A 16,695-nucleotide genomic window follows, 5' to 3' on the forward strand; every position below is an offset into this window, starting at 1 on the left:
ACAAATCCAAGGCGCCGTCTCGGTGGACTGAATAGAGCCAGGGCCTTTCCCGTGTGGTTGTTTTGACCTCGAAGCATGGAGCGCACCATGGTTCAGCGCCGCCATGCGGCAGCCTCGCGTGCGCGAGATGACGATGTCAGCGCGGCCGCAGGTCCGGAGGACGACAACGAGGGCTACGAAGACGATTCCTCAAAGTATTCCCGCCTCACTCTCATGGAGGAGGTTCTCCTGCTCGGTATCAAGGACCGGGAAGGCTACACCTCCTTCTGGAATGACTGCATCTCCTCGGGCTTGCGAGGTTGCATGCTCATTGAGCTCGGACTGCGCAGCAAGATTGGCCTCGAAGACATGGGTCGCCGCAAACGTAGCATTACCGCTCGCAAAGTCGTCCCGCTCCCAAAGGGCGAACGCAACACGGGCGATGTGATTCTTGACGAGGCACTCAAGTGAGATCTTCGCCCATCCCTCCTCCCGTGCCCAACCCCTTGCCACTTGCCCCCTTGACCATGGTGCACCACACGCTCATCTGTTTGGCCTGTCTGCCTTCCTCTTGCCTATCCGATGCCATGTTCCAGACACATCAAGACTACGGATCCCGGCGAAACGGTGCAGGATTGGATCGAGTTGCTGAGTGGCGAAACGTGGAATCCTCTGAAGCTCAAGTACCAGCTGCGCAACGTACGCGAACGCCTAGCAAAGAATCTGGTGGAGAAGGGCGTGCTCACAACCGAGAAGCAAAACTTCTTGCTCTTTGACATGACCACCCACCCGGTCACCGACGCGGCCATCAAGGAGCGCGTCGTGAAAAAGGTGCAGGATGCCGTCTTGTCGCGGTGGCAAAATGACCCCAACCGCATGGACAAGCGCACCCTCGCCCTTTTGTACATGGCCCACGCCTCGGATGTCCTGGAGAATGCCTTCTCGCCCCTTTCGGATGATGATTATGAGCTGGCCATGCGTCGCGTCCGGGAGCTGTTGGACGCTGACCCCGAGACAGAGGCTGCCAAGCCCAACGCGTCGGAAGTCATGTGGGCGGTTGTTGCTGCCTTCTTGAGGTGAACGCCCTCATAGTTTTGGCGTCGGTGCTTTTGGATGCGCCCCCACATACCCTGTTTTCTTCCTGTTTTATGCCGACGGACAGCCCGACGGGCTGATTGCAAAACCACACCATGCTTATTCCCATCCCATCCCGTCATCTCCTGAGGGCCCTTTGATTCTGTACTTTGCCGTCTCGCCCCGTCCGTTGTCCATCCCGCTCTGAAATCCCGTTTCAATAAAATCTCGCTGGCCTGTTGATCAATGCCGCGCCTCATCGCTTCATCTTCATGGCCCACGTGCAGAGCGAGCGTGGCACCTGCTTTTTCTCCCTTTTTCCTTTTCTACCCGTGCGCATGCTTACCCGGTCACTTGGCGCTAGGCGCCAGTGTTGTGAAATGTTTTGTGTGGCTCCTGTCCCTCTGTTTCTTTCCTTCTGAACGTACCTCTTTGTTTGTCCCAGTGTCTTTGCTCTAGGTGTCACCATTGCCTGTTTCTTCTGTATTCCCTGCCCCTGTGGGTGGCCGTTTCCGCTCGTCTAAAGAACTGCCACGAGATGGCCAGTATCCATTTTTTTTCCGCCTTTGCACAAATTGGATCCCCTCCCTTGCCATCATTGTCACTACAGCATCTCTTGGCCCCCTCTTTGCAGTACACAACTTCAAGCATAAGAACCATCACATCAAGAAGCCAAGGTCCAGAATGAGCGATCCAATCCCAATCACATGCAACATGGCACACAACAACAGCAACAATATGACCCAGGACCCAGTTGATGGTGCAGCACAAGAAGAAATTTCAAAAAAATAAAAAGCATGCATCCAAGCAATTTTTTTTTTTTTCGTTTTTCTTCACATATGACAAGGTGGCGCTTGGTAGGACGGAGGTGATTGCGGTTTGGATGATCCTGTTGCCACTTGACCAACGCCATGGTGGAGCGGCGTAGAGTCAAGGCAAACAAGGCCAGAGCTGCTGTGCAGCCAGAGTCAGTGTCACGTGACGACCCGTCGTCGCGAGTCACACCGCCCGAGGACATCAATGCCAGCCATGGGGCTTGGTTGGTGCCGAGCGCAGTAGCTCTCTTCCTGTTGCAGGCCGTTATCTTTTGCGCCACCGCCCATGCAAGCGTGCCCGGCGGCGATTCGGGCGAGCTTCTGGCCGTGGCCTGTGTAGGCGGCGTGGCCCATCCACCTGGTGCGCTGCAGCCCCCACCGCCTCGACCACTGGCACGAACCGTTCCCATCAGATAGGCCAAGCCAGCTCATGCGCTGCTCATCTTCTGCTCTGTCCAGGCTACCCACTGTTTACCATGCTCTATGGTGCTTTCATGCGAGCGCTACCACAATTGGGCACCCCGGCCTATCGGGCGAACATTTTAACGGCCCTCCTCGCTGCAGGTGTGCCCAGGCCTCCTCGCCACCGCTATCGGATCGCTACCCCTTTTGTCCCTTCCCAACGAGCGGGTTGGGTTGGCCCGTCTCACAGCTCGTGTTTTGTCCTCAGCGGCTGGTACTCTGCTGCACTTGGCGACTGTTCGCGTGACTCAAGACGTTACTGGTGGTGTGGTTGCCGTTGCGCTCTTCTCGTTCAGTCGCCTCACCTGGATGTACTCAACGGCTGCCGAAGGTGTGCCTCCCTTGTCTTGCGCGCCTTTCTGAGGAGCAGCTTCAGCCCTGACCTTGCACCTCCTCGTTGCCCTGTGCTCCAGTCTTTGCCCTGAACAATCTGTTGCTGGCCGGTCTTCTCTGTGCCACCTGCTACTACTTTGAGGTGCCGGAGGTGGCAAGCAGCCTCTGGCGTCGAGCCGCGACCTTTCAGCCGTCCACGGCTCAGCGCGCCTTTCATATCGCCTGCGCCGGTGCCTTTGTGGCCGGTATGTGTACCTTGAACTTGTTGTTCAACCACCTTGACTGGTTTGTCCCTTGATTACAATTGTGTCAGAGCTCTCACACCATCATGGCAATGCACAGGCTTGGCTACCAGCAACCAGCACACGAGCGTTCTCTACCTGGCACCATGCGTTCTGGCTGTGCTTTGGGCTGGGCGTAGCTTTCTCTGGACGCCACAACGCCTTTTGGTGCGACACAGAGGCGGCGCCTTCAAATGCCGCTCTTTCCCTGCGTATGCTAACTCTTAGTATTTCCTGCCGCAGACGCTGGGCTTGTGTGGTCTGGTGGGCCCCGCCACCTACCTCTACCTTCCCTTTTCTGCCTGGCGCAACGAGGCCAAGCTCACTTGGGGGGACCAGCGCACGTGGAGTGGCTTTTGGCGGTCTGTCCTCTTCTTCTTCGCCTTTATTCTGTGTTTATTTGTCACGAGACGAAAAACTGACGCACGACGTCCCCAGCCATTTCTTGAGGCAAGAATATGGCACCTTTTCACTAGGCAGCCGGACAACCACAACCACCACTTTTGGCGATCGCTTGTGGCTCCACGCCTCGCATCTCTCCGAGGTATCCTTGTCTCCTTTTTCCTTTTCTACTTTTGCTCTTTCTTCCTGAGCTCTCTTTTGTTCGGGGGATGATCGTGGTTGACGCTTGGCAACTGGCAACAGCTTTCACTCATTTTGGTACCCGTCGGCTCTGGCTCAGGAAACGCTGCACTTGATTTTTCCACTGGCTTTGGCATCACTGTTGCTGCCGATGGCACGAGGGCACCGGGCCACCCAGGTTGTTGGTCGTTTGTGTGAGCCACATACACACGCACGCACACCATCTCCTCCTCCTCCTCCCCTCTTCCTGCTGCCACCCCTCAATGGATTTCCGGATGGCAACGCTTCAACATAGGCTGTTGTCATGGCCATGTTTCTGCTGTATGAGGCATTCTTCAACGCCCGTGCTAATTTGAACATCGAGGAGCCGTTGCTACTGGGTGTACACGAGCGCTTCTGGATGCAGCCCAACTTGGTGTTGGCGTTCTTGGCAGGCTCCGGCTTTGTTGCCTTGCTGCGCTTGCTACTTGCTCGTTCGGCATGGCGAATCAGCATTGGACGAGCCCTGGCCCTGGTATTGCTAGCCTCCATGGTGACGGTTAATTACCAGGCCCGCGACGAGAGCCAGAACACGGCCTTTCGTAACTTTGGAAGTGCTCTTCTGGATGGGCTTCCCCATGTAAGAATGTGGTGTCTGTACAAATGCAATGGCCAGTACGCCCGTCTTTTTTTTCTCTCTCTCTCTCTTTTCTTTTTTTATTGAACGCTAATACTTTATGTGGGGCTTGTGGTTTGCGTGGCGATCTTTTTATAGGACAGCATCCTACTTACCATGGGAGATCTCCCTGGCAATGCAGCTCGCTATATGCACCTGTGCGAGAATCGCCGTCCCGACTTGCACATATTGGATCTGGAGATGATGACCTTTGAGTGGTATGGCGCCGAGGTCTCATGAAGCGGCACAGTGACTGTTGATGACTGCCAGTGTCTCATTGTTGCTTTGGGGGATGGATGGGGAATCAGGTATGTGCCGATGTTGCGGCGTCACGAGCCGGATCTCGTATTTCCAGGTCAGTTTGCCTTTGCATTGCCCGCCCGTCACGGGGCGTGATTTTTTTTCCTTTTCGGATTTTTTTTTTCTTGTCAACGACCTGGAGTGATGGCTGACGGCTAGGCACGCGCATTTGTGATACATGTAGGCAAAACACCCGTCTACCGCTTTGGGGACGATCATTTCGATATGCTCAAGTTTTTGGACGCTAATTACGATCAGCGGCCCATTTTTGTGTTTGAAAACATGAACGTGGACGATCATACCTATCAGAACAAGTAGGTTTTGAAAACCAAAGCCTGACTCTCACTTTGCTTTGGGCTCGCTCCATACTGACCCATGCGCACCTGTTCCCTCTTTGACTGGTGCCGTGAATTGCCATAGATATCGCGTGTGGCACTATGGCATGGCTTACCGTGTCGTTCGACATGATTTTCCACTGGACGTGGGCGCATGGCTACGCAACGCTTCCGCCGCCGTTCCAAATGTGTGTTTTGGCGCTTCTGCTTTTGAGGTTCATCCCACCCTGCTGTGGCAGCGGCGCGCTCAATTGCGCTTGGCTTGGCATGCGATTGCAGTATACGCCCCCACCGGCTGACCGTTACGATGAGCGCACCTGGGAAAACGTCGTGCGCCAGGTCAATAGATGTCCCACGTGAACGAGGCGCATGTTTGGGTGTGGTAGCTTGCTTGGTGGCGTGCTGACCATGCACTTTTTGCTGTTATAGGGCTATGAATCCTATGGCGTGTTTTTATCCATGTTCTTTGAGGACATTGCCAAAGGGCAGAGTGAGAGCTCAGCACAGGCTGCCTGCTACCGAGCTTCGATGGAGGTGAGCACTTTGGTCATGTACATTGCTCCTGTCTGCAGAGTCGTGGGCTAACCAGTTTCTGCATGTGCATTAGAACTATCGTCGATTGTTGGACCAGGAAACGGTGGCTGGTCGGGCCATCCCTGCCTATTGGCACAAGAACTATGGGGTTGTCGCTAGCAAGCTCGAGCCCCTGGCCACTGGAAAGGAGCGGGAGACTGCCACGGCGACCAAATTGGAGCAGTGGCGTCGCTACTACTTGAGTGGGGCCGACGATCCACAACTTCCAGTCATCAAAAACATATTAACACAAGCCCAGATCCCATTATAAAAGGCCCCGTGGTTGGCTAGCTGATGTCAAATTGAATGCACGAGTTTGAGTCCCCGACGAATTCAACTCGGAACACAGGGCGACCGACGAGCCTTATGAAGTCAACGCCCACTTCTAGCCCAAGTTATTGACGAAGGCTTGCTATGACCATTAGCTTGTGGTTTCTTCATGTTGCTGTTAAGAGCATTCTTCCAACGCTGCTTCTCCCCTTCTCCTCTTTGCACCATGATGTCCTGCGCGCTTCTGGCGCGCCTTCTAGCAGCCCCCGCCATCGACGATCAGGGCGTAGACCCGGTCTGGTTTTTATTTTTTAATAAACGACAAAAGCTCCCCTACCTACCATTGATATCTACATTTACTATAAAACTATCTACGATTTATATCAGTTAAAAGGTTATAGAATATACAAAAGGTTTAAATCCGTGTACATGTACTTTTATTATTATCCATAAATGCTACAACTTCTCTAACAACTTCTGCAACAACGCGACTCTGTGTGTGTGTGTGTTCAGTGAGCGCAGTCTCTCATCCATCTCGGCGCGCCCGCTCAGACGGGGCATCGACATGCTGTGAGGAAGGCGTGGTGTCACGCGTGGTCCACCATCTCTATCATCTGTAGAGGAGAGGGGAGGGAGAGAATTGCCGGAATTCGATTGGATTAGAGTATGCCGCTGGGCCGTTGAGCTCGCCCTGCGTGTTTTTGCGCTGCCCCATTACACCCAAACAACAGTCGCCCGCATCATGAGCCATAATCCTTTCCAGCCGGCCATTGCCATGCCCGCGGCGTACGTGCGTCGTCCTTTTGCGTTTATGCTTCTTTGCGCGGGACCCACACGGGATCTGACATGCCTGGCGCTGCTGTATTTGCTGCTGCGATCTCGACGACAGGGCCAAAACCTCGCATCCTCGGGTACCGGGCTTGAGCTTGACCATCGATGACCTTGAGCCTTCAGAGCCAGCCAACTTGACCAGGTAGACGGCCAATCTGCCCTGTCCCTGCCTCACTCATGCGATCCGATGACTGCCTCAACTCTGCTTGTGTGGCGCTAGCTTCGAGGAGGTCTTGGACGAGGGTGAGCTGGGCACCATTACCATTGATGGGACCGTATACGACATTGCCGACTCGGAATGGGACTCTCGCACGGAGATTGGCAACGGTTGGTCATTGTTGTCGGCCTTTTTGATGATGAAGGAGGGAGAGGTCGTTGGCGGTTGGCCATACTCGATGCGCAAGCTCGGCTCGAACTTGGGTTCTTCATTGTTCCGGCCTCTGACTGATCTTTCCTCGGCTGCCCTGGGGCCCGCATCTCGGCGATAGGCCAACATGGCACCGTCTACCGTGAGAGACACGTGCCCACGGGGCGCGTGGTGGCCATCAAAGTCAGTGAGCAAGGCGCTGTTGGCTGTGCTTGCATTGCTTTTTAGAATTCAGGCTCGCCAACCTTCTTGGCGTGCCATCGCACGCCCCCTGCTTGCACATGCTTCAATAAAGGGAGAGGGGGCTCATTTCATACCGTGCAATGACAGTATATTCGTGACTCGATGGAGCCCGATCAACGCAACCTCCTGCTCTCCGAGGTCAAGTTGAGCCGAGCCTTCAATCACCCCAATCTGGTACAATACTTTGGCATGAATATTTGGGAAGGGGACATTCGCCTCTACATGGAGCTGTGCGATACCAATTTGGACGTGATTATGACCATGGTCAAAGAATCTGAAGCTTTTGACCACATCCCCGAGCCGATCGTGGGCAAAGTCGCTGCCTCGGTTAGTCAAGCATGGCAGTAGCCGAAAAAAACCGGGCACCTCAGATGCCATATGGGCGAGCCAGGCTTCACATGGCACATTCCATTCCTGGCTTTTGCGTTAGATCATTGCCGCTTTGGACTACATGAAGGCAGACTTTAGTGCAATTCACCGTGACATCAAGCCCAGGTGGGTCACAAGCGATGGATTACCGGCACCTCGCTTTGTTTATCTAACGCTTGCAATATTGGGTGCGGCGCAGCAACATTCTGCTGGCCCACGACGGTACGGTCAAGGTGTGCGACTTTGGGCTGGCGTCAATAATGGAAAACTCGTATTGCGTCACCAACGTGGGCAGCGAACCCTATTTACCGGTGCGTGCGCCATCCCATCCGATGTGTTGAGTGAGGAAGCTGCAGCGACATGGTTGTCGCCCCTGCATATTTAACCTTGGACCACCAACAGAAAGGGAGGACAAAGATCAAACATTGTTGCCTTATTTTCAACCGCTGCCGATGTGGATGCATGCACCATTGTCGTATTGTTTTGATTGGCAGCCGGAGCGGATAAGCGTGGATGCAGGGCCCACATATGATTTGCGGTCGGACGTGTGGTCCCTCGGCGTCACACTTTTGGAGCTGATGCGCTTGGAACATCCTTATCACGTTGTCAGCCGGACCAGTCTGTATGCGTTGCTTCAAGCCGTCATCCGCGGTAGGTGTGTGCGGACCAGCAGATGCTTCGACATGTATGCCAAGGCTCTCACTCATGGTCTGAACGCATACGTCTGTGTGTCAGATGACCCACCGCCCTGCCCAGAGTATTATGCCGAGCCCTTTGCGTTTTTAGTGTCTTCTTGGTACGTTGCGCCATAGCTTTGCTCAAGGTAAAACAGCTTGCATGGGATGGCTGGCTGGTTTGGATGGTGATGCATGTGTGTGTTGGAATCGCAGTTTGCAAAAGCAGGTCGAAAGTCGACCCAAGTATCGAAAGGCGAGTGACAATGGCACTCGACCAGCCCTCAAGGTGCGTGCGTTCACTGCGTGGCCTGAACATGCTGTTCCCGAGCTGATGAGGTGATCCCTTGGTGGCTTTGCTAGGACCATGAGGTGTTTCTCAAATATCACGAGGCGGACGTCAACGTAGCAGCGTGGCTGGGACAGTTGCGGGAAGCCACCGCATCTTCATCTGAAGTGACTACTCCGTCGGCTGACACGGCGTAGCCACGCATCATTCTGACTTACTGACCAAAAAAGGAACAAAATTGTATTACTCGCACATCGGCTCTGTGAAATGATGGCATATTGACTGCTGACGTGCAAAACACTGCGCTAAGTGCTGCAATTTGAAGGTGGAGAGAGGGGGGGGCTACATAGAAACAAACTCTGGCACAGTCAAATTGCCGTGCCAAGTAAACATGATAAAAACTCACTGCCGATGCATGTTGACAGCAAACAGGGCGGGAAGAGCCAGAATGATGAGCCTAAGAAGGAACGCCCTCAAGCACTTTCTTGCAATAACTCGGGGGCCGGAACATTAATCAGAGCGGCATGGCCACCAACAACGAATAGCGTCGCGCCTAACAAACCCAGACCCGGTGGGATTTGGGGTGAGGGGGGACCTGGCAGAGTTATCCCGGTGTGCAAGGAAGCAGCGCACGTACCGAGCATCCAAAAGATGAGGGAGGTGGCGCCAAAGAACCAGAGGAAGACGGCACCGCCAACAGCGGTAGCCACGGCCACTTCACGGGACTCGAATTGTCGGCCCATTATGGACATGGGACCGCTTTCTTTGAGGTGGTTGGCCCAGGTGAAGCCGCCGTACATGATCAGGAGGGTTACCAGCAACATGGGCGAGGTAAACAGCGCATAAAGGGCAAGAACGCAGGAGATGAGGACGTAGTTGGCCTTGAACTTGCCAACATTGTGGTAGATGCGCTGAGTGGCAACGGCAGCATTCTTTGGGGCAGAGGGACGTGCGAAGAACTCGTTCCAGGGCACGATTTGTTTGCGGTTGTCGTTGACAAATGTCTTGACGCGCCCGAGCAGGTTGCTGCGGGCCTCGGGGTTGTTGATGCTCGTCATCATGCCAGAGAAGCCGCTGACCATGTCATTGTCTTCGGCGTCCTGCACCTTGACCTCTGTCGGGTTGGACATGGCGGCTGGCTTGGCGTCGGCGTGCGATGTTGGCTGAGCCGCGGGCTGCGCGGGGGACGGTGTCGCCATGTGAGCGGTGCTACCCAAAACCAGCCTGAAGCCAACCTCAACCCCCCAACGACGACGCCTATCACCCTGGCCCTTGTTTTATTGCGTGGTACGAGCTAGAACAGCAAAAGTCGAGCGACGGCGGAGAGAGAGAGAGAGAGAGAGAGAGAGAGAGAGAGAGAGAGAGAGAGAGACAGCAGAGAGAGAGAAAGTGAAGGACTCGGGTCGGTGTCCTTGCCGCTGCGCCCAGCGCGCGACACGGCGACGACGCACGTACCCTGGAGATTTCACCCAAAATTGAACTCGACAAAAGCCGATCCTGTCGTCAAATCCTTCCTTGACCAGCTCTCGTCGGTGGACCACCCAAGCTCGCCTCGAAGGCCACGTCGTCCAATGCAATGCGCTGCCTGCTGCGCCCCCAGAAGATCATCCGCGGCGCGATCACAGAGAGAGAGAGAGAGAGAGAGAGAGAGAGAGAGAGAGTGTGTGTGTGTGTGTGTGTGTGTGTGTGTGTGTGTGCGAAATTAAAAATTTTTCAGGCAATTTTTGGGTCAGAGGTAGACGTGAAACGCAGGTCAGATGGAAGAGAGACAGGTTGGACGGAGACATATTTTAGAGATTGATCTGGTGAAGCATCGAAGACTCATGTAAATTTCAAGACATATCAGAGAAAGTATCATCGTCTGGATCGTATCAAGAGAATACCTTTCAAAATCTAGTCTGCCCAGAGAGCTTGACCACCTCAACCCTGTCCAACCACGCACTTTTCCACCTCTGCCACTTTACTTCCAAGGGGTATGTTTCGAATAGCAAACGAAATCAAATTGACGCCCTCTCTCTCTCTCTCTCTCTCTCTCTCTCTGCGGCGGCGGCGGCGGCGGTCCCCTCTCTCTCTCTCTCCCGCCGCCTCCTGTCTGCTGGCAACTTTGTCTGCTGGCTGCTGGCTGCTGTCTGCTGTCTGCTGTCTCCTCTGTTTCCTCTGTTTTCTCTGTTTCCTCTGTCTCCTGTCTCGCGTCTACTGTCCCCTTTCTCCTGCCTCGTTCTCAGTCACCTCAGCTCTCTCTCCATCTCTCACCTCCTCCTCCTCCTCCTCATCCTCCTCCTCCTCTTCCTCCTCCTCCTCCTCCTCTTCCTTCGTTGCCTTTGCACCTGATTTCTGCCGCTGCTCTGTCTCCGCTATGCTACTGTCTGCCGCTGCCGCTGCTCTGTCTCCGCTATGCTACTGTCTGCCGCTGCCGCTGCTCTGTCTCCGCTATGCTACTGTCTGCCGCTGCTCTGTCTCGGCCATACCTTTCACAGCGATTGGTATCTTGTGAAGCTTGGTTGATGCTGAACACACATCTCATCGTCTTCCCCTCTTGCCTTCTGTGTAGCTGCGCCGTCGTGCCTGCGGGGATCCAAACCAGCAGGATGGACGACACGCGTACGGCGCTTCCATATGCAACAATTCACCATCAAGGTGAGGTGCAGGCACAGGCACACCGCCGCAAGCGCGACAGCTCAGCTACATCGATCCCCCNTCGTTGCATTGTAGGCCACCGAGCTTCTGAGCAAGCCTGAGCGCCAGGTGCTCATGGACTTGTTGGCTGAACTCAAGCGCTCCCAATCCGTACCGCGTTTTGTCAACGGGCTCGTGGTACGCCAACCTGCACCGGCTGTGATTACATCGCACCCCGCCAGTCCAGAACTCATCTCCAACATCGACGTATCGATTTGATCCTATTGCAGCACGTGCTGGAGACCCCTGCCAAGCTCGATCTTTTACGCTGGCTTCGCGAAGTGATTCCCACCCGCAATGACGTATGCTGCTTGGAATCCTTACGGCGTTCCGATGAGATGACGCCCCAGCGTGCGCCACACTTACCCCCTTACTCAATCGCGCGGGCTTGCTCGCTCTGCTTCACTCCCCTCATCATTCCGAACTGCAGCTGCGAAAGGAGTTTGACGAACTGGCCCCTTATGAGCGTATGGCCAACCCCATCTCAGCCAAGGATCTCCAAGACCTCACCCAGCTCCGTGGGGCCATCCTCCACAAGCAGCATCACAAATCCTTTGGCATGCACATTCGGGGTGGTAGTGAAATGGGTGCGTGCCTTTGTCATGCCGACCGCCATCCCTGCATATTTTAGCTGTACGCACGGCCTGCCTCATGGACTTGGCTCCCTGCGGGCGCTTTGCTATCTCAGGCGTAGGCATCTTTATTGCGGCCATCGTACCGGGCTTGCCGGCACACAAAGCCGGTTTGCGCTCGGGTGACCAAATTATTTCTTGCAATGGCATGCAATTTGCACACATCTCCCACCGTCGAGCCGCAGAAATCATTTCCCAAGCTCGCACCCTCCACCTCACCGTTCAGGTAGCCCTTGCCCCCTTTGGCCCCAGCGCAGTGTGAAGTGCGGCCTTTTTTGCCGCCCCCCCCCCCCCACCAACCTCGCTCCTTCTCTGACACCCTGGCAACCATTCCCAAAACAGTATACGGGCCGATTTCCCGTCAAGCATGCAACCCAAGAAGCCATCATGTGGCAGCCTACCAAGACTCTCCAAATGCGCCTCGAAGGCACGGCATCTTCAAGCTCTGTACGTTCATTCCCCTTGCACTTGTCGCTACTAGTAGTGGTGAAGCTCGCAAGTTTTGATCGCCTCATCTGCGCTCACGATGTACTTACCCACCAGTCGACTGACCAAAGCGCCTTGGAGCGCCATGTCGAGATGACGCGCAGCGAACATGGCTTTGGTTTTAACCTTCGTGGAGGCGCTGAATATGGCTTGCCTTTGGTTGTCTCACGTCCGTGCCTGATCTATCTGCGCTCGCTGGCCAGCTGTCTCGCGTCTGCTTGCCATGCGACAACATTGTTTTGCACTGACATTGCACTGATCCTTTTGAACTCTTAGAGGTGACTCGCGGCTCACCTGCCCAGCAATCAGACCTACGCGTCGGTGATGTCATTTTAACAATCAACAACCGGGATATGAATGGCATGAGCCACAATTCGGCCGTACGCATTGTGCAAGGTACTCGCACCCTCGCTATGACGGTGCAAAACGGTGGCCGCGTGCCCCGCACGCGTGTGCATCACGAGACCCTCAAGTGGGAATCTCCCACGGACGAAATGGACAGGCTGGTGCCTGATGAGGTCAGCTCAACACCCGTCAAGTCCTTGCATTCCACTACATTCCTGCTCCCCAAACTGATGCTGTTCTACCGGGTTGGAATACTGCCGACTTTGTCAGGAGGCTCTTGAAGGCGAGTCTGTTGAAGCCTTGGGTCACCGAATCAAGCTCTTTCGCCTCATTGGCCAGAGTCCGCTTAGCACTGGTAAGATCCGTCGAGTGTATTCCCCCATCTTGCTTGCATGTTCCGTCCCTCTCTGCCCGGTTCGTAACTGATTCCTCTGTTTGCTTGTTTGTTCGTTTGTTTTTCTCCTTTTTCGAAATGGCTGTTCCGGTCATTCGTTCGCGCCATCCGTGTATGGGAATCAACAGCCGATCAAGCCGCCTTGCGTGCAGCTGTGGTTGCATACAAAAAGGGCGATGAGCCTGCTGGCAAGTTAATAACACAAGTCAAGCAGATACTAACTCCACACGATGGTGCCTCGCTCATCACCCCGCTGCGACGATGCCTTCTGGTACGTTGTGCCCCGTGTGGTGAGGCTTTTGAACCAGAGAGGCGTTTGTCGTGATAGTGCCCAGCCCAGATTCCTCAATTCCTTATCTAAATTAGACATCGCTCGACGAGCGTCGCTTCGATCAAGAACTGGGCCACTTGGACGACGGCAGGCTGGAACAAGCCATCGGTACGTTTTGTGCGCACCAGCAAGCACCTCCATCATCGCCCGCTCATGAGTTGGCATGTGCAATCGACAGAATACGTGGCCAAGACCACTTTTATCTCTATTCCTAAGAAAGCAGGCGTCAAGCTTGGCTTGTCAATTTCGGGTGGCGCTGACTCGCCGTTTCCAGACGATGGCATCTTGATCCAGGACATTGCCAGCGATGGGTTCGTTGCGCTTTGTGAAGGCATCCTGATGTTGTCAAGGCACGTCACTTGGCGTTGGCTTATACGCCCGTCTGCTTCACAGCCTGCTGGCGACGCACAAGCTGGTGCAAGTGGGTATGCAAATTTGTGCGGTAGATGATTTCAGTCTTCATGGTGCTCACCACGGCGAAGCACTTGCGCTGTTGCGCGCCTGTGTTGCCAGCGATCGGCCTGTGCTCAACATGGTGTGATCCCACCCCCCTTCCCGCTCCCTCTTCGGCTTGGCCGTGCATTGCAGTCCTGTTTATTCTCACAGTGTTTGCTGTGCCACCGCCGCCTCGCAGCGACTCTCGGCCGTGTCTGTGGCAGAGCTGCAGGCACCCACTGAGCGCTCGCTGCCCTTGGGTGGCGCAGACAATGAGCTTCTGCAGGCCATGGCCAGTGTCAGCACAGATTTGTAAATGCTTGACTAATCCAAAATTTGGTTGAATTTTCAGTTGTTGCTGTTGTTGTTTTTAAAAATTTTTTGCCTTCTTATTCTTTATCCTGTGTCACTTTCTTGACGTGATGACATTGTGTCTTCTTGATTTTGGCCTGACACGGCCTTGACCGCCCTCGCTACGCGAGCGATTCATCGCCTCTCCCCTGCTCTTTTTAATCAATCGCGATTATTCTATCGGTTCAAGACACTTGAGTGGGTGGTACAGCCCCAAGATACAATGTCGATTGGTTGGGCATGATCCATGACGCCAGCACTCAAAGTCTCCGTGATCCCCAATAAGAAATGTCGAGTTGGAGGCAGCCAAGGGCAACGTCCGCGGATCTTTAGGAAAAAAAAAAACAATTTGCCTGGAATCGGAATTTAAAACTCAAAGTGTTGTTTTTTGCTCTTGTCGTAGACTTGGGTCTAAAAGCATTCCAGCGGCGATGCCGGTACAGGTGAGATGGGTGTGACGAGACAACCCGCCCAGGAAGGCGTACACGTGCACCAGAAACTCCGACTTTTAGAAGTCGGGGCGTCGCAAAAAGAAACAGACCTTGTAATAGACACCGCCGATGCCAGCGATGAGAACAACAATGAGAACGCCCCACAGCAAGAAGCTGGAAGGGCCCGAAGAGTCGCGTTCACGCGAGAGGCGGGCCAGGACAGGATCCTTCTTCTTGGCCTGATTGAAATCAGTGCGCTTGCGCTGCTCACCGATGTGGCCTATGGCAACCAGCAAATGAGTGCAACGTGGGTGGGCATCATTGAAGCAAATCGTGGCGGGCTAGGATGGTGCTTCAAATGCATGGAAAAGCAAGGCTGACGTACGGCGCGCCCGTTCATGGAAGCGAGCAAAGGGTGTTTTCTTCTTCAGAGCATCGGCAAACTTATCCTGGCCATCGTCTGTGCCCATTTTCTCGCCAGAAGCCTCGAGCGCCTTGACACGATCTTGTTCACCTTCAGTCAAGGGAGGAGGGTCGGAAGTCTAAAAAAACGGAGAAGCCAAAGCGATCACTGTCAGCGTTCACGCGCACAAACGCGGCGATTTGAGGAATAGCGGGAACAAACAAAAAATAAAAACAAGTACTCACGCGAACGCTGATCACATCGTGGTTATCGGCAAGATCGCCCGTGGCCGCTGAGATGCCAAAGTAGTAGTTCGGGGGCAGGTTCACATCGGGCACGAAGAAGCACTCGGTCCACTCGTTGGCGTTTTCCACGTCCAACTCCAGCTTGAGGGTCTATGAGGTACAAGCGCAGACATGATTAGGGAATGCACAGTGAGACCAGAAACAGGAAGATCCGGGTTTCACGCGCGTGTCCACCAAGCTCGTTGCGAGTCGAAACGAGGCTGCAAGAGCATGTGGCGTAGGGACATACGTTGGACCGGTAGCTGACGCGGAAGCGAGTGGCATGGTCCTTGTTACGAAGTTTGGCAGTGCACGAGGCCATCTGTTGGTGGGTGCCATCCGCATCATGATCGTAATCAATGGTGCCGTCGTTGATCAAAGCCGACACGTAAGCGCCCTCTTGGTGATGCAGCTGTTGGTTGGAGTAGGTATCAAAGAAGATGGCCAAGCCTGTCCAGTGATCCTTGGAGCCAAAAACATCGCCCAGCATGTTCTTTTCCTTGGTGTACCAAAAGGCGAAGCCATCGCCATAGAGGTTCTTGCCCTGGCCATGGACCTTGAAATCGACCAAGACCTCCCATTCAGACACGGAGACAGGCTGCGAGCCAAGCATGATGCCGCACACGCATGCATGGTAAGAAGGGAGATATGGAGTCCATTCGTGTGAGTGTGTTTGTGTGTTCGGTGCCCTGAAGGAACACGATGTGGGTTGTGCATGATAGTGTGTGTGTGGGTGTGCTCACCTTGCTGTTCCACAAACCACCACGCTTGGATTGGCGGTCTGGGGTGAGGCGAATAAACTCGTCGCTAATGACGGCATGACCAATAAAATCCCAAAAGGGCATGACCAGGCCACTCGCTAAGGAATGCGTACAACAAATAATGCGGAGGTCAGAAACCCAACGGAGCGAAATGGCCGGTCCGATGTGGCGCGTGTGCACACGCACTTAGATATGGCTGTGTCAGAGTATGCTCCTGATAGACGGCGCCTGCGGGCTGGAGGTGGTCCTGGGCCGAGATGGCACCTAGGCCGTGCGAAGATCGTCATCACGGGTAAGGGAACAGGGGGCGGGGGACAGAAGGGGGCGGGGGAGAGTAGCACACGAAAAAGAAGAAGGAAGGAGCAAGAGTGGCAATCGGTTTACACCTACCGGCCAAAGCGACCAGGACCAGCAAGGTCGACGCAAGGATTGATCTCAACTCCATCGCGACGCTTAATCGGCGATTCCTACGTCAAACAAGCCCCGCAATGCCGCCAGCACCAGGCATCAGTTATTTGATCAGCAGCGCGCGCGGCAGTTGGAGGCATTTTGAGTCTGGAGGGGGCGTCAGCGCGCGCCATCCCAGACTCCCTTTTCAACCCCACACACCCCCAGCCCCAACACCAAACACCACCCATCACACCCACCCCACGCCCCCCATCCTCACACCGCCTCATCGCCGACCAACCGACACACCGTCCATCCCCCGCTGCCGTCCGTTTGGATCGGCCAGT

General features: G+C 54.6%; 6 protein-coding genes across 6 annotated transcripts; 4 read left to right on the top strand and 2 right to left on the bottom strand.

Annotated features, from left to right (window-relative positions):
- Positions 1 to 75: 75 nt before the first annotated feature.
- MONBRDRAFT_33097 (uncharacterized protein) lies at positions 76 to 1,059 on the top strand (the record flags this gene model as incomplete). The annotated part of the gene is made up of 2 exons (XM_001747219.1): positions 76 to 446; positions 576 to 1,059. 2 exons carry the CDS (start codon positions 76 to 78, stop codon positions 1,057 to 1,059), a joined length of 855 nt encoding a protein of 284 aa, XP_001747271.1.
- Positions 1,060 to 1,964: 905 nt separating this feature from the next.
- MONBRDRAFT_26844 (uncharacterized protein) lies at positions 1,965 to 5,660 on the top strand (the record flags this gene model as incomplete). The annotated part of the gene is made up of 14 exons (XM_001747220.1): positions 1,965 to 2,229; positions 2,328 to 2,432; positions 2,584 to 2,661; positions 2,744 to 2,908; positions 3,006 to 3,112; positions 3,173 to 3,306; positions 4,019 to 4,145; positions 4,281 to 4,399; positions 4,490 to 4,536; positions 4,666 to 4,795; positions 4,902 to 5,004; positions 5,096 to 5,155; positions 5,246 to 5,350; positions 5,448 to 5,660. 14 exons carry the CDS (start codon positions 1,965 to 1,967, stop codon positions 5,658 to 5,660), a joined length of 1,758 nt encoding a protein of 585 aa, XP_001747272.1.
- Positions 5,661 to 6,401: 741 nt separating this feature from the next.
- On the top strand, positions 6,402 to 8,629 carry MONBRDRAFT_26845 (uncharacterized protein; the record flags this gene model as incomplete). The annotated part of the gene is made up of 10 exons (XM_001747221.1): positions 6,402 to 6,445; positions 6,711 to 6,817; positions 6,979 to 7,040; positions 7,188 to 7,427; positions 7,531 to 7,595; positions 7,669 to 7,780; positions 7,964 to 8,120; positions 8,205 to 8,265; positions 8,360 to 8,432; positions 8,507 to 8,629. The coding sequence occupies 10 exons, from the start codon at positions 6,402 to 6,404 to the stop codon at positions 8,627 to 8,629; spliced, it is 1,044 nt and encodes a 347-aa protein (XP_001747273.1).
- Positions 8,630 to 8,905: 276 nt separating this feature from the next.
- MONBRDRAFT_33098 (uncharacterized protein) lies at positions 8,906 to 9,694 on the bottom strand (the record flags this gene model as incomplete). The annotated part of the gene is made up of 2 exons (XM_001747329.1): positions 9,070 to 9,694; positions 8,906 to 8,985 (listed from the first exon to the last, which is right to left on the bottom strand). The coding sequence occupies exons 1-2, from the start codon at positions 9,629 to 9,631 to the stop codon at positions 8,906 to 8,908; spliced, it is 642 nt and encodes a 213-aa protein (XP_001747381.1). The 5' UTR covers positions 9,632 to 9,694.
- Positions 9,695 to 10,008: 314 nt separating this feature from the next.
- On the top strand, positions 10,009 to 14,260 carry MONBRDRAFT_33099 (uncharacterized protein; the record flags this gene model as incomplete). The annotated part of the gene is made up of 16 exons (XM_001747222.1): positions 10,009 to 10,184; positions 10,421 to 10,566; positions 10,984 to 11,069; positions 11,145 to 11,246; positions 11,339 to 11,410; positions 11,539 to 11,695; positions 11,740 to 11,822; positions 12,083 to 12,187; positions 12,284 to 12,395; positions 12,503 to 12,816; positions 12,842 to 12,926; positions 13,094 to 13,236; positions 13,332 to 13,404; positions 13,475 to 13,607; positions 13,690 to 13,831; positions 13,931 to 14,260. 16 exons carry the CDS (start codon positions 10,009 to 10,011, stop codon positions 14,045 to 14,047), a joined length of 2,046 nt encoding a protein of 681 aa, XP_001747274.1. The 3' UTR covers positions 14,048 to 14,260.
- Positions 14,261 to 14,293: 33 nt separating this feature from the next.
- MONBRDRAFT_33100 (uncharacterized protein) lies at positions 14,294 to 16,424 on the bottom strand. The gene is made up of 8 exons (XM_001747330.1): positions 16,352 to 16,424; positions 16,148 to 16,225; positions 15,944 to 16,059; positions 15,451 to 15,798; positions 15,162 to 15,311; positions 14,899 to 15,055; positions 14,624 to 14,793; positions 14,294 to 14,493 (listed from the first exon to the last, which is right to left on the bottom strand). Exons 1-8 carry the CDS (start codon positions 16,404 to 16,406, stop codon positions 14,449 to 14,451), a joined length of 1,119 nt encoding a protein of 372 aa, XP_001747382.1. The 5' UTR covers positions 16,407 to 16,424; the 3' UTR covers positions 14,294 to 14,448.
- Positions 16,425 to 16,695: the final 271 nt, after the last annotated feature.

The sequence above is a fragment of the Monosiga brevicollis genome, genomic scaffold (assembly GCF_000002865.3).
Source record: "Monosiga brevicollis MX1 MONBRscaffold_16 genomic scaffold, whole genome shotgun sequence".
In the NCBI taxonomy this organism is placed as follows: Eukaryota; class Choanoflagellata; order Craspedida; family Salpingoecidae; genus Monosiga; species Monosiga brevicollis.